This window comes from Amblyomma maculatum, chromosome 2, assembly GCF_055883805.1.
Source record: "Amblyomma maculatum isolate TAMU_Amacu chromosome 2, ASM5588380v1, whole genome shotgun sequence".
Taxonomy (NCBI): domain Eukaryota; kingdom Metazoa; phylum Arthropoda; class Arachnida; order Ixodida; family Ixodidae; genus Amblyomma; species Amblyomma maculatum.
In genome coordinates, this window is record NC_139345.1 from 137,651,910 (window position 1) to 137,666,813 (window position 14,904).

The 14,904-nt window shown below is 40.1% G+C and overlaps 1 protein-coding gene across 1 annotated transcript; it reads left to right on the forward strand.

Annotated features, from left to right (window-relative positions):
* Nucleotides 1-223: 223 nt before the first annotated feature.
* LOC146200028 (uncharacterized) lies at nucleotides 224-3,244 on the forward strand. Its single transcript, XM_084595324.1, has 4 exons — nucleotides 224-312; nucleotides 785-841; nucleotides 1,464-1,612; nucleotides 2,886-3,244. Exons 2-4 carry the CDS (start codon nucleotides 790-792, stop codon nucleotides 3,201-3,203), a joined length of 519 nt encoding a protein of 172 aa, XP_084451450.1. The 5' UTR covers nucleotides 224-312; nucleotides 785-789; the 3' UTR covers nucleotides 3,204-3,244.
* Nucleotides 3,245-14,904: the final 11,660 nt, after the last annotated feature.

Below are 14,904 nucleotides of genomic sequence, written 5' to 3' on the forward strand. Positions count from 1 at the left end.
AGTAGACAAGTAAATCACAATTTTCATTTAACTTTTTTTGCGTAGAATGCATAAGGCGTGAAATATATTACAATAGATATTTATACTATATCGAAAGGTCAAGAGTTTACCCAGACAGGGTTTATCGGGGGCTTCAGTTGGATTCATTAGATACTTTTTTGCGCACTCGTTTAATCTTGCCTTATCATATACTCTCGTAACAATTCTACCCATCAAAATTGGCTTCTTATAAAAGCCCATGTGAAGTCGGCGTTAGAACGTGACTGACTCCCACGAGCGTGTTATTCAGTTGCTGAAAGGATTGTACATTAGGTAAGTATATTTCGTTTTCTACACCAGTCACGTATGCAGGTTGCTTAACGCTATCTGAGGCAGGAATGTGCAAAAGCGAGAAATAAGTCGTGCATTGAAAATTCTCATTTTGAAACCACGCACGGAGTATCTGCGTATTATTCATAATAAAAGCAAACCCAACATTGAAACCATATTTGCGTGTAATCAGATGTTTTTATTAGATTCCATTCATGATTTATAACCACGGTTAAAGCACTGGGAAGGAGGGCTATGGTGTCAAAATACAAGGTTAATACTCCCATAACTCTTCCATGCAACCTTAATAAGGTAAATGTAGGCGGGGTGCTTCATTTGCTAACTAATAGTAAAATACCTGATTGGTATTTTCCTGTAGGTTAGATACAATGCACACCACCGAAGAAACAGTGCAAGCATCTTTATTTGTGGCCCATTCGATGACAAACTTAATTCCAAATTCTTTTCTCCGCAGTCACCATGAAGGAAATTCTTGCTGCTCTTTGCCTTTTCGGCTTCTTGGCTATTACTGGTAAGACCTGTACCTGTGTAAAAAGATTTGATTTTAGTTAGAAATGCATCAAGTTTCTACAACTCATGGAGGCAATCTAAGGATCATTTCTGATCGTGTTTATTTGTAAAAAAAAAAAAAAAAAAAAAGATGCCCCCAATAAATGCCACAAAAAAACTACAAGGCGGATACTTTCGCAACCACACGTCGTCATAAAATGACCAGTAAAGGGCGAATAAAAATATTTTTAGCTGATATTACCGTACTACTATAAGTAAGCAATTTAGGTTGTCACCCCAAAAAAAATTAGCTTTAATAACATGCTGCAAAATCAAAATGCATGAGGAATTGCCCAATATTTTTATTCGAGTAGTTTCCAATCATTTTTACTACTAATGATTGCTGCGGTTTAAAAATAGGCATTAAGGAAAAGCAGGCTAAAATGTGTTTTATCTCCTGTTTTGTACGATATAGACTCTTTTTTTTACTGCCAGTAACGTTAATTTTAGGATGTATAAGTATATAAACTTTCAAAAACGTCTTATCAAAGGGTAGGGCCGTTTGCTAACACTATTTTGCATCATTATCGATCCTGCCAAATTATTGTGCCACAAGTCTTTATTAAAGAACAATCTGATTGCAGCCTCAGCCCATGCACTCCCTGAAGAAAAGTCCTCCCTTGATGCGGCGTTCGACAGCCAAGTGAAATCTGCTGCCGAAGAGGCAATCCTCGTGAGCGAGATCCTGTGTGAAGTGGCTGGACAGCTTGAAGATGATGACCTAAGTGCAGAGGTAAGCCCGAGTAGCAAGAGTAAGCGATTCCACGATTTGAAAACAATGTACGGTTTACGAAACGCTATCAGGAAACTTTATTATCCAGAAAACGATATTACGAAAATTCATACTTAGCATGACATGAAACTAACCCGTATTGAAAAGGAAGCCTCCCCCAATAGTTACGATAAAACTAGCCCTTAGTATATAATGAGCATGAAATATTGCCCGCGGTAGCTGAAATCAGATCTCTTGACCCAGTTCAGGGTAAAGAAGCTACGGCTGTGGTTATCCACAGCCGTAGTTGCACTGGATAACCAACCACGGTGTGTGAATGAGATTGGTTAGGAGTCTTAGCTGTCTTTAGCGACACTATATGTATAACTGGCTAATAATAGAACTCTTGCAGTCTGTGCCTACCCATGTTTCTCCTTCTTGAAGTTAGAGGGAAGCCTGTCTTCACTGTATAGTGCTTTCAGACGAGCACCTCAATTCATCAGTGTCGCTACGTCCTTGTTTGGAGAAAATAAGGCACCCATTTCTAAAGGGATGATAGCAGTGCATGTGAAAGGAGGTAAATTGCTGATTTTGCTGGTGTGTCAGTGGAACACACACACACACAAAAAAAAAAGTAATGAGGCGTGACATTTTCATGTCCTCCGACCTGACTGAGCCTGCTTGAGGTTGTCCGGCAGGCGCGAGCTTAATCTGTAAATAATGCTGACGAGAAAAAGCCGGAAAATGATTAGCGAAGGAAAAGGCACTAAACGAACAAACAAACAAAAAAGCACGGCAACATGAAACTTACGAAGAATCTCTTGAACCACTTATGTAGCCACTTTATTATTTCAGATATGTTCAGTATATCATTACGTTCTTGAAATGTGCCTAATATGCGTTTTTCAACAAGGGCGTTTAACCTCGTAAGCTGCAGCCTCGAAATATGTTTGATAATGAGCGCCTCTGTAATTTAAATTCCTTATTCATTTAAAGGTGGACTGGAGAATATACATCTTAAAGATGCTAACAAAGTGTATTTTGGATGAACCTAAACAATGGCTGCGTCATTATACAGTTATTATATATATTGGTACCGATAATTACACCGCTAAACACAGCAGAAGATGCTTTAAATGTTTCAGAAAAGCACAGTTTATCCACGTTTACACACGTTAAAATGTTGTGTGCTTCTTTACCGCGTGTTTGCAAATGCACGCAAACCAGTCGTCCACTAAAATATTGTTAGATTATAATGGGCGCCATTCCGAATACCTTCTTTGTTTTTTTCCAGACGGATGAGTACTTCGTCCGGGCTCTGTGGGAGAAGACCAAGTCAGCAGTAAAGAACGCCACAGCCAAGGTCAAGGGCGCAGTAAAGAATGCCTACAAGGAGGCCAAACATCACATGAAGGCAGCAGCAAAAGAGGCCAAACAAAAAGCAAACGAGAAGGCCCTTGAGATCATGGCAAAGATCTTCGATAAATTCATGCAAACTTATGCTCTGGAGGATTCTAACAGACGTGTTGATTTTGTGAAGGTTGTGACCACAGACCTTGAACGGGTCGGTATGAGGCTTCAAGCGCTAGGAAAGTCTTTGCAGGAAAGTTAAAATAAGTGACGGAAATAAAGGACAACGTTATAAACACCTTCTGCAGCACGTGCTTTTTTGAATTCATTTGAGCCTGGGAAAACAATTTTCCTTCAAGGCGAAATTTATCGTTTACTTTCACTTCTGGCTACCAACTGTATGAACGCAAGCCAAGGTAACAAATTAGTAAACGCAGTATATAACTTTTAAACACACCCACATGGTATTTTCGTCAACGCTAAAACTAATTAAGAATTCACAGGTGTACGTTGTTAGCTCCGTACCCCCTGGATATTCGAGCCCCAAAAAATCGGCTCTTTTATAATTGCTGACCAATCCAAATATTATTTGGGAAAGAGAGCTGAACACACATGTGCAATCATCATCTCGTCGAGCTATAACCTCCTATTAAACATGTTAGACATAATATTGTCCGAAAAAGCTCTATAGTGAAATTGCTGCGGTTGCATAAGGTGAGATGGTCCTTACCAGATAATATATCTACACACTGGGCAGTGTCTTCCGTGATTAAAAAAGAAAGAGAAAAACTCTGGATCGTTATTATTTTCACTAGAACACATTTCGGTCTCTAATAAAAGTTTGCTTATACACACGCATTGTTGAAGCCTTCCCTTTTTGAATCATTGAATATACGTCTTTCATCTTGAACGTTGAGTTTGCAAAATTTAACCTAGCAATACAATAGAAAGAGGCGTGACGCAGTGAGGTTAAAACAAATGCTCACCACTCGTCACTCGTAAAACATCACAGTCAACCAAAGTAGCAAAGTCGGCGCCTCGCTAACGACTTGCGCGAAAGATTGTTTCTATATGAAGCAAAAGCCTTTTTTTGTACGCATCAAGGTTCCTCTAAACCACGAAATAGCTCTGATTTTAATCTGGCACTTAAATCAACTGGAAAATGCTTCACAAGCAGTACACATATTTAGAGAATGGAACGCCGAAAGCCTTCGCTGCTCGACGCCGCTACAGTCGATCAATTTTTGCCGTGCGGCGGCGTGTGAGTCTGTGAAACTCGTGAATAATAGCTTTCATAATGATGTATTGTCAATTCTATAGAAAATATAGCATGACACTTTAACTGTACAACGAAGTTTTTGGTTTGACTTTTCATCGGCTAGTATAAGGAGCTAGCCTGACGCATAATTTTGGCGTGGTGTTCAAAGAACAGAATATTACATGGAGGCTATAAATGCTATAACGTCTATATGCGAAACTCACATTTACACCGCCTCTCTAGCGGTTATTAAACAAATCAAGAGATTTACAAAAATATTACGCAACAATCAGGAGATACGTACTCTAAAAACGAAAATAACAACACACATTCAGGTCGATTGGACACAGGAAGACGCTAAGAACATGCCTATGAACATATAAAAAAGGACACTTTTGCACACCAAGCGCTTAACTTGAGCGTCTCATCCATAAGCCGCCCATCTGATATTAGCCCCACTGTCCCAGTCTTGGCATTTCTTCTAAGGAAATGTGAATGCGCCCTGATTCCCCCGTGTACATACCCTCACAACCTAACTAGAATTAAGGAGGTGTGCTTTACTAGGATTAGGGCTGGGGCAGCCTTCACCATATCGCTGACGTGCCGATCGGGCTCTCATGTAGATGCAGTGCCGAGCACATCCTGTAAGTGTCCAATGCCGGCAACCGAGGTGAGGTGAATCTTCGCCACCCTTTATGAACATGTCCAGGGATGCAGCCATCCAGAATAAGACAACTACAAGAGGCTGGATTCTTTGCGGCAAAGAAGCAAGACCGAATAACGGCCTGAGTGACAACTTGGTGCGTGATGAAATGAACGGGAACGCAACAAGGACACTAACAATAAAGGGGCACCACATGCGCACAAAGGAGCAAGACATCCAGTTGTGATTAAGGGACAACATTAAGAGTCAAATCTTGCTCCGGTTTTTTGAAGATAATAGACTCCACGACTTATTTGAAGTAAAGACAGCCCCATTCTGTGCCACATGGCAACTCTTCGAAAAAACAAAAACTGAAAAGTTGCCGCACCAAAAAAGCGCCCGATTCCTCTGGGGTATGTGCGAGGTCGAAATAGTTCAACGTCAATGCCGTTTACGACTTTACCAAGAGAACCACAACTAGTGAGGTAATTTCGGTTCCGTTTTTCGTCATTTAGCAATTAACGCAAAGGATGCTTTGCATCATAAGAGAAGGACAAGCTGTCGAGTTCAACGTTATTGTCGGATTGAAAGATGGCAACGCGTCTGGTTTCGTTGAACAAGATGACAAGCATACCTGGGAATCCACAGCGATGTTTTAAAGACTGAGTAAGCCCTCGCTCTTCGCTGTTCTCTCACTTGCATCAACGTAGCAAAGCTTAAGTGATGTCAGGCGCTTAAGCGGTCGGGTACAATTCCCATGAATACAATTTTGTTTTATCACAATCGCTGGAGAGATGGTACTTAGTTATTCCTTCATTTACTGCCACTTACACACAAGCATGCGGCAGTACAGACTTGCGCTAGGTACTGCGTTGCCCATAGAAAAAAAAAAGTGAAATCGAAAGCGTGCGTAACAAACAGCTGACATTAAAATGCATCCGGTACTTCTTATATCTCGCAGTCATGTCAGATTGCAAGAGAGGACGCTGCCACAAGAAGGGATTACAGAAAAGACAGACGCATGAAGGATTGAAAACGGCCAAGAAGAAACAGATTATAGCAAGCCACTAAAACGAATGGCTGCGTTGTTGCTGCAATTAATTAAAACAATGACATACTTTCGAACCTTTTTACCACAAGAAACAGGTGCCTTGTGGTTTTTCAGAACAGAAGATTTGTTCATCGATTGACATGCGTTGCCAGGTTGCGATGTGTTCTCTATTCCTCCGAAGGCACTGTTTCCTGGCGCAGAATAGCACACTCGTCTGCAGCATTGCCTCATTTCCACTGGAATAGGCTCTCTTGGAGTGGATGACAGACGTAGATTAAGCAGTGGACGGCTTACGTGCTGAAGAAATAAAGGTGGTGCGTACAAAAAAAGAACTTTGCAAGAGAGGCCGAATAAGGTGGAGTTATGAAGTGGCCTAAAAATGAGCTGTTTACTGAAGCGTACGAAAATAAAAGCTGAGAAGAATTTTTTGAAGTAACAAAACATCGTAAAATGCCGAACGACGTTTAAACAAAATAATTAAACATTACACGCAGATGCTATGTGTTCTTGGTTTCAAATAGAAAGAGAAATTGTGTGGTATAAGACCATCGAGAAAATATTTTTATCATCAATTTTAAAACGCCTAGAGAATTATTTATATGGCAGGGTGCTATTTCTTAAAAAACGCGCAATTCTTTTCGTAGATGCCGCAAGTCATGTGCAGCATAATTCTGAAGTCCAAAAATCGGTTACAGCTTCGGCTTATGCGGTTCATCGGCAAGCTTCAGTCTTCCACGAGGATTTTGGCTACCAAGAGAAGCTTTGTGAGCGAGAAGCAACACTGGTAGGCAATATCCTGCTTGACGTAGCAAGGCAGTTCGGTGGAGATGAGGATTCCGGCACAAAGGTGAGAGAATGACGGGGAAGGTCATGGTTTCCTGGGATAGTTGATGATTTTTCTTTGTTGATAGAAGGCAGCAGTTGGTCCTCACTGGAAAGAAAACAATTTGTTTTCTGCACTGATATTGGGATGAGAAAAGCAATTCATTGAAGTCAAAAGAATATTCAAGGATCAAACGACTGGTGAGGTCTATAATTGGCCAAGCTTTCGATCGTAAATTAATTAGGAAGAGGTAAATGCGGGCGTTGTTCACAGCACTCGCTTGGAGGTACTTATTATTCCCCCAATAACGCTATTTTGCGCGGACGGTGGTCGATGGATAGCATGAGAAAAATAATTTTTGAAGTGCATAATAAACTTTGCGCTTAGTATGGGCATGCTCTCGAAAAGATCTGATTAAAGATGAAAGTATGCGAAGGCCTAGAACCGGGTAAATGTAACAAAAATACAAGTTTCAGAACAAGGAAACAACATTCAGCAAAAAGGACAAATTCCTAAAGCGCCGAGAACTGAGAAAGGCTTTAAAAAAGGAGGATGCATAAATACAATAACCCGAAAAATAACACGAGAAAAAATGCAATTTACCTAAGGTGAGTTGAGGGGTAAAATACATTAGCAAAAAATGGTTAACTTTTCTAAAGTAGCATCAAAGTTATGTAAGGATGATAGAGGCGCCCCAAAATATTGGCGGTAGCGAGTACTAGGAAAGGTGACAGTCAAATCTCGCTGAACGGACACGGAAAGTCCAAACCTTGCACCACAATGCAGGCAAAACGGGAAAGTGACCGAAGATGATCAAGAAAATACATGTAAGTTAAGTAAGGCCGGATTACTGGTGCAAAGAAAACCCACACGCTGCATTTACAATGCCGCTTGCCGAGACGCTTGCTTGTAAGTACGAAGAAAGAGCCTGTTATCATAAAATAGAAATTATATCTGTCAAATAGGTCATAAATTACAGGCGATTCTTTTTCAGTGCATTATATGAAAACTATATACAAAGACAAAATCTGCTAGAAATAACGTAAATTTATAATGTTTGACTTAGAGATAAAGCTGGTTTCTGAGTGTGTTTCTGCATTATATGGAAGTCACACCATCAGGGAAACTGAAAAGAACAAGAAAAATGTTATGCATCATTAAGATGGGCTATTAGATTACTGGTACGCATTTGACTCAGCCCACATCGTATCTCAAATATTCATAATGTAACGGCTGTGTGCAAGAAGCACATGAAAGAATGGCAAAAAAATGTAGAGAGGGTACAGAGTCCTTCACTAGAAATCTAATAAAACGTCACTCAAGAAGGTTTTCACGAACGAAAGCAAAATCGCTTACGCGCTTTTCTCCCGTGCTTCTGAGTATAGCACTTAAAAAAAGGACCCTTCAGAACCTTCCCATTTGCCAGAGATTACCTTTGACCAGCAAACCACAGTACGAATTACCAGTGATCATTGATTACCTAAGCTTTCGAAGTAGGGTAGCGGCCCTGAAAATAAATATGATAAAAGAAAAAGTCATGTTCATCATTCCTCTGGGGCCGGGCAATGACATTTGCAGGCAATACTGGGAGGGGCGACAAGATTTATGTGCACGCCTAAACTCCGACATTAAGGGAATGACATGAGAGTGTTTTGAACACACGGGCAATGTTTTTTCCACTTTTTATTCTTTCAGTATTTTTGTTTTATAAAATATATTTATATACTGGTTGCATTAAATAGCAAATGTTGACTTTACATTCTAAAAATTTGACATCCTTGTACATGTTTTTTCAATTATTTCTACCATTCATTAATCGAACACGGTTCAAATTATCTGAATTAGACTTATCAAGCATTGGCTTTTCATTTTTATCATTTTGAAACCTTTGAACCGTCTTTTCCAATGTTTACTTATTCAAATATTTCAATTATTTATTTGATCAACTGCGCGGTCTAAATTTTTTTATTAGCATCATCAAGCACTGACTTTTATTTTGAGCATTTTTTATACCATTGAATATCTTTTATCAGTAATCTCATTTCTTTAATTCAATTGATCATTTGATTAAAATTATTTTACTAACTCGTCGTCGCAATCACGCGCCAACAATAGACCCACAAAATATCATGATAAGAATTTCTATGCAGCCAACTATCACTTCTCACACGCGGTGCCCACTACTACTACTAGTACTATACTACTAATACTATTACTACGCCGACGACTTTTCTACCAAAGAAGCTGTATAATGTATCCCTTAATAATTAAAGATGGCCCGACCACGCAAGTGGAATTGATATGAGAATTAGAAAGTAAATTTGACTCTTACACATATGTGATGAAAGCTAGTTTGCTATTATTCTTTAGTTATGAGGACAGTTTGTTACCATTCTTCAATTAAAATGAATATGTGTAGCAGCGGTACGCTGCAGTATACTAATGTATAGGCATAAACACGATAGTTCTTTGAAGAGTTTGGAAATATAGCCAGTACAGAGCTGCGTCGTTTCAAACAGTATAGGAAACTACAGACTAGGTGGTGGAATGAAATATTTAGGGAAGAGGTGTGATCTATTATTACCATTGCGTTATCAAGGTGGTAAGGTAAGTATGAGAAATGCATATATTGGTACAAAGAAACTAGTGGCGGTAACTCTGCATAACGGCATTAAATTCCCAAGAAAAGAATAACTTCGGGAGGGTGCGACTGAGAGCAAATAGCGCTGAACATACTAGAAACGTTGAAGGTACAGGGAACCGAATTGGGCTCTGAAGGCAGTTAATGTGATTCTGGTACGCATAGAAGGCCCTTCAGTGGGCAACTGGACGATTCATTATGTCTAAACAAATCAAAGTATCCGAGGACGTTGTTCTATATAGAGCCCAGTGGGCTGACTATAATGCGGCTGGAAAATATACTTTAAACTGACATTCAGGATTCAAAATAACACATTGCAGAGAAGTCTGCCTAATTGTAAAATTTATTTCGAAAGAAAGGCAAATAACGCTAACCAAGTTCTTTTGAGGTAAAAAAACGCCGTTTCCCGATCTGTGCGGTTCCTTCTTTATATTGTCACAACGGGTGAGGCGCAGTTTCCTTCGAAGGTGTTCATGGAAGCAGTTCGCAGGGTGGAAATTATAACATCAAAATTTCTACGTATCCTTTCATTGCAAAATTTGGAGATACCTTACTGGTTGAAGAGCGTACGTTTAGAGATATTATAGCGAAGTTAATTTAATCACTGGTATAGAGTCCGTGAGAACTCTTTACCCCACAATTTCAATGTTCTTTCATTCAAAGATTTAAAGACTGAACTAATTGGGGGCAATTTACCTAGATGTTCTCTTCAAAAAAATTGATTTGAATTATCACTGCCTGTTTTTTGACTGAAACGCCTCCGATGCAAAATCTTGCGCGTTTGGGATGCTTCCATGTTCCCTAACCTTGGGAGTTCTCAAATACAATTCAGCTTTTTTTTTACTCTTACATTTCCATCTTTACGACAGCTTTTGATCTTTGCCGCTTTTAGATGGACGAGTATATCTTTCGCACTCTTTGGAAGGGGGCTAAATTCGCCCTGGCGAACGCAAGCGCAAAAGTTGAGGAAGCGGTGAATGATTCCTACGAAGAGATGCTGGACACTTAAAGAACGCAGCTAAGGAAGCTCAGCGGGAAGCAAGTAAAAAGGCCTTTAAGGCTCTGATCAAGATAGCCCGTAAATTCATGGGAAAGTATTCACTGGAAGATTACTACAGCCGGACAGGCGGAGTGAAGGACGCTTCAACTGAAATTGACCAACTGGGGTAGAGACTTGTGGAGGCCGGTGTGCCTTTATTGGAAATCGAACATAGATCGGAAGAAAGGAGGATACTTTCAGGAATAAAGGATGCTACTTTCAGGCTGTCAGAAGTTGTTTTGTGGGGTGTGTATTACATTAGTACAATTAAGGAAAGCGCTTTAGGATAACGCCCTTATGTCCTGTTTAAGCGTGGCCTGCTACATGACCTTATGAGAACATTATCCCCTCTTTAACGGCTAGAAACATATTGGGGATGAAGAGGAAAGCGGCAGACGTAGGTCTAGCAAGTGACTGCTCGAGGATATTCACACGGGGGACGCTTCTGCCAAAATACTCAATACTTTACAGGAATATCCAACTTCCATAGTTTTGACAAGCACACAAATTCTTCTCCGTCGAATACAACACAACAGAAAAGCGTCAGTCAATAGCAAGTATACGTGTAAACGACCATGTTTCACCCTTTTCAGTTTCCTAGATCTGCTGAGGGGGCAGTACGGTCAGCATCCGTTGTCTGCATAAATGCAGGTAGGAATGTAAATGCTAACTGATGGGCAAATTGATGTTAGTCGGTATCAATAAGGTACCTCACCCTTACTATAAACGAAATTATATGATTCAAAGCAGAGCTTTCATTGACTTAAACAAGCGGAGACATGGCGTATATTTGTACTCGTTGATACTCGTTTTCAGACGGTAACTGCATACGTCATAGATTTTCTACGCTCATATAAAGGCTAGGTTTTTTTTTTCTAGTTATTTTAAACTAGAAATCACGCTGGGGGGGGGGGGGGGGGAGGGGGGTTATTTTGATTTAGGTCTGAAAAATTCGTAGTGATATTCGAGAAAATGCGGAAATTAAATTTCAAGGGGAACAATTGCAAGCCCCTATCTGAATAACGGAAGAAGTTCCACGGGTTACCCAGTCTTTTCAGACCGGGATAAAGGCACGCTGTTTCCTTCAGTGTAGCGCGCGTGCGGTCCCGGAGACCTAAGGGCATCACAGACCTGTTATTGCTCTGTTTCGTACGGCTAGGAGCCGCTTGTCCCTCTAAGAAGGTTGTAAGGTACTGGGAACCTCGCACCTATTTAATAGGCTTGAGTATCGTTCGTTATGGGAATTAACTAGACAAATCGCTCCTCCAACTAAGAACGACCATGCACCATCATCCACCGAATTAAAAAAGAACTCTCAATCTGTCAATCCTCCTAGAAAAATACAATGCATGTTGTATTGCTGAAAGAACACCAACACTTCTTCCCCGAAAGATATAAATAAATCATTTTTACTAAAAGGAAACACTTTGTTATTCTCTGAGGGTACCAATAACCCGCTAATTGATCGGTTTTGACACCCTAGTTCGTCAATGTAGCTCTATTGCCATTATATGTCCTTGCTTATAAACAGTTCCATTACAAAATTCAGCAACCAGATACCGTTTGAGCGGTCACAATGGTCATTGAATAAAATTTCCTGGTTCATTTCGACATTGTAGTTACAGTCCCTAGCTTTGAACATAACCACAAAAGTAAATATACCTAACATGCATCTTCCATAAATCTATGCTGTCGTAATTGAAACCAAGAGCGGTATCCTAGCGTCTGTAGCGGACGTTCAGAGGATAAAAATTGTTGGGTCATATATGGTGAAAATTAACAAATTCTTGTTGCTTGCGCCTTATTGAGAACCGACGTTTCTGAAAACAGTTCTCATAGCTACTCTCAAAACACTGAAGTATATTTGAAAGGGGTGTTCGTACCACCAAATTAAAGCGCCTCGCCTAGCTTGGCGCGTATAGTGCAAATTATTTATGCAGCCTTAAGCAGTAATAACCAGACATGGGCTTGCAGATGTTATGAAAATGTAACTCAGACTACTTTTTCGCTTTATTGGGCATGTGTCCAAGGTTGTATATGAGCTAATGTTTAAATAACATCCGATATAGTAATACAAAAATAAAACATTGCGGCAATATGCGTCGAATGGGATTCAATCTGCTTCTCGAAGTGCATAAGCAACAATGGTTGAGGCTGTTCCGAGTTTTACAAGCGCCTAATATTTCAGGCAATCGCAGAGGTTAAAAGTGGGAAGCACGTATCCTTCCCTTTATTTCCGTCGCGGCTCGGATAGGGCATGTTTTATTCTTGGGGGGTAAGTGGACAACTTATGTAGCAGAGCACAAAGGAAAGAAAATGGTTCTGAACGGCGCAAGGTGGTGCTTCATACGTAACATTAGAGTGCTTTCATCAAGGCTCCTTGTTCACCATTGAAAAGAAGTCATCCAACAGATCGCATTTTAAAGATGCACTTTGAAATAGGGCCACATAATCCGGGTTGATTTCAGTACACAATCATGGCTGCTCAATAGGCAGAATTTGAGCAAAGGCAGAATTTCAACCGATAAGGCAGAATTTGAGCAAAGCACTTGAAGCATATACAAACACTCCGGGAAGGCGCGCGAAACGCGAACTACCGAAGTACTACGGTTCATGATATCGTTGCGTCTTGTTCGGAACAGCTTTCGCAACAGTTGTTCAAGAAGCGACGAGAGAGCACGGCAGCTCATATTTTCAATCAAATGCTAACCCTTGGTATCTTCCCACAACGACTGAAAATTGCTCGCGTTACTCTAATACACAAAGGTGGTAAATACAATCAGCTAAACAATTACAGGCCAATCTCAGTGTTGTCACTGTTCTCCAAAGTTGCAGAGCGAATCCTATATAAACGATTTAGCACTTTTTTATCGTCAAGGAAAGTGATAGTTGAACAGCAGTACGGATTTCAGAAGGGGAAATCGACCGAAATGGCCCTGCTGCATATTAAAGATAAAATCATCCGTAACATCGAAGCCAAGTTATTTACAGTTGGAATCTACCTAGACTTTCGTAAGGCGTTTGATTCTATACAACACCACATCTTGTTCAGTAAGCTTGAGGCATATGGTTTTAGAGGCACAGCACAAAGTCTTATACGGAGTTATTTACACTCGAGGGCTCAGTTTATTTCCATACATGGCATTGCGTCAGGAAAAGAAAACATTAAATACGGCGTTCCTCAGGGCTCTATACTCGGCCCGTTGTTATTCATACTGTATATAAATGATATAATTAACATTTCAACTGCGGGTGAGGTGTTGTTGTACGCTGACGACACAAGTGTCTTTTTTTCTGGGCAGAGCCTTGAGGAACTTGAGACCCCGTCGAACGCATGGCTGAATGACCTTGGTTTATGGGTACATACAAACAAGCTTCAAATAAATACTAGCAAAACAAAATATATGATATTTTCTGCAAAAAACAAGCCCATTCTCAACAATGTGAACCTGTACTATAATGATGCTTTGCTTGAGCGTGTAGATTGTCATACATTCTTAGGTGTTACTTTCCAGTCAAACCTAACATGGTCCCACCATGTGGGAAATGTAAGAATGAAAGTAGCGAGATGTATTGGAATGTTAAGCCGCCTTCGAAATCTTATCCCTGTCAGGCTCAAAAAGCAGCTCTATTTCTCACTAATACACTCTCTCTTTAATTACTGTTGTTTAGAATGGGGTACCGGAATTAAGACTGATAATGACAGACTATTTGCACTGCAGCGGAGGGCCATTAGAGCATTATATAAGGAAAGTTTAGACACCGTAACGTTCATGGCAACACATAATATCCTACCTTTCCACGATATATACAAGCAGAAATTATCTGTGTACGTATTTTCTGAAGTGTCGAGCAATTATAATAGATTTTCTAGTCATTATCTAAATAGGGATACTGGTCACAATCTGCGGAAGACTTTCATTGTTGTAGATAAACCTCGGACTAATTATGCTAAAGAGACAATTGATCATCAAATCATGAAACTGTGTAATAATTACCCAGACATACTTGATATCGCAAGAACAAGTAGAAGTCTGCCAACTTTCAAACGGAGAATAAAACCTCTTTTCACTTCAATAGAAAACCAAATACATGACTAAAGTAGATGCGAAATCGAAATGTATTGTGCTATTCCTTTACATTGTTCCAGAGTTTCATAACTGTTGTTACATTTCCTTATGTTTTGTTATTGGCACGTGTCTGAATGCGTATTTTGTACTGCGGTGATAGTTTTTAACTCGGTGTTTTTGTTTCATATACGGTGAAGATTGTTATATGTAGTTGAATGTGCATTGCCTGTACTTTGTACCCGCAGCTGTTGCGCCCAGTGGGGCCAGGACCTCGTCAGGAGACTAATTACCTCCTTTTGTCCTGCCCCACGGGCAGTACCATGTATTGCCCACACAATCACTGAATAAATAAAAAAAAATAAAATACCACATTTATGTTCCGATATGCCTGCCTCTTTCGCTTTCCTAGTAGCGCTATTTTCGGTAACGCCGCACCTA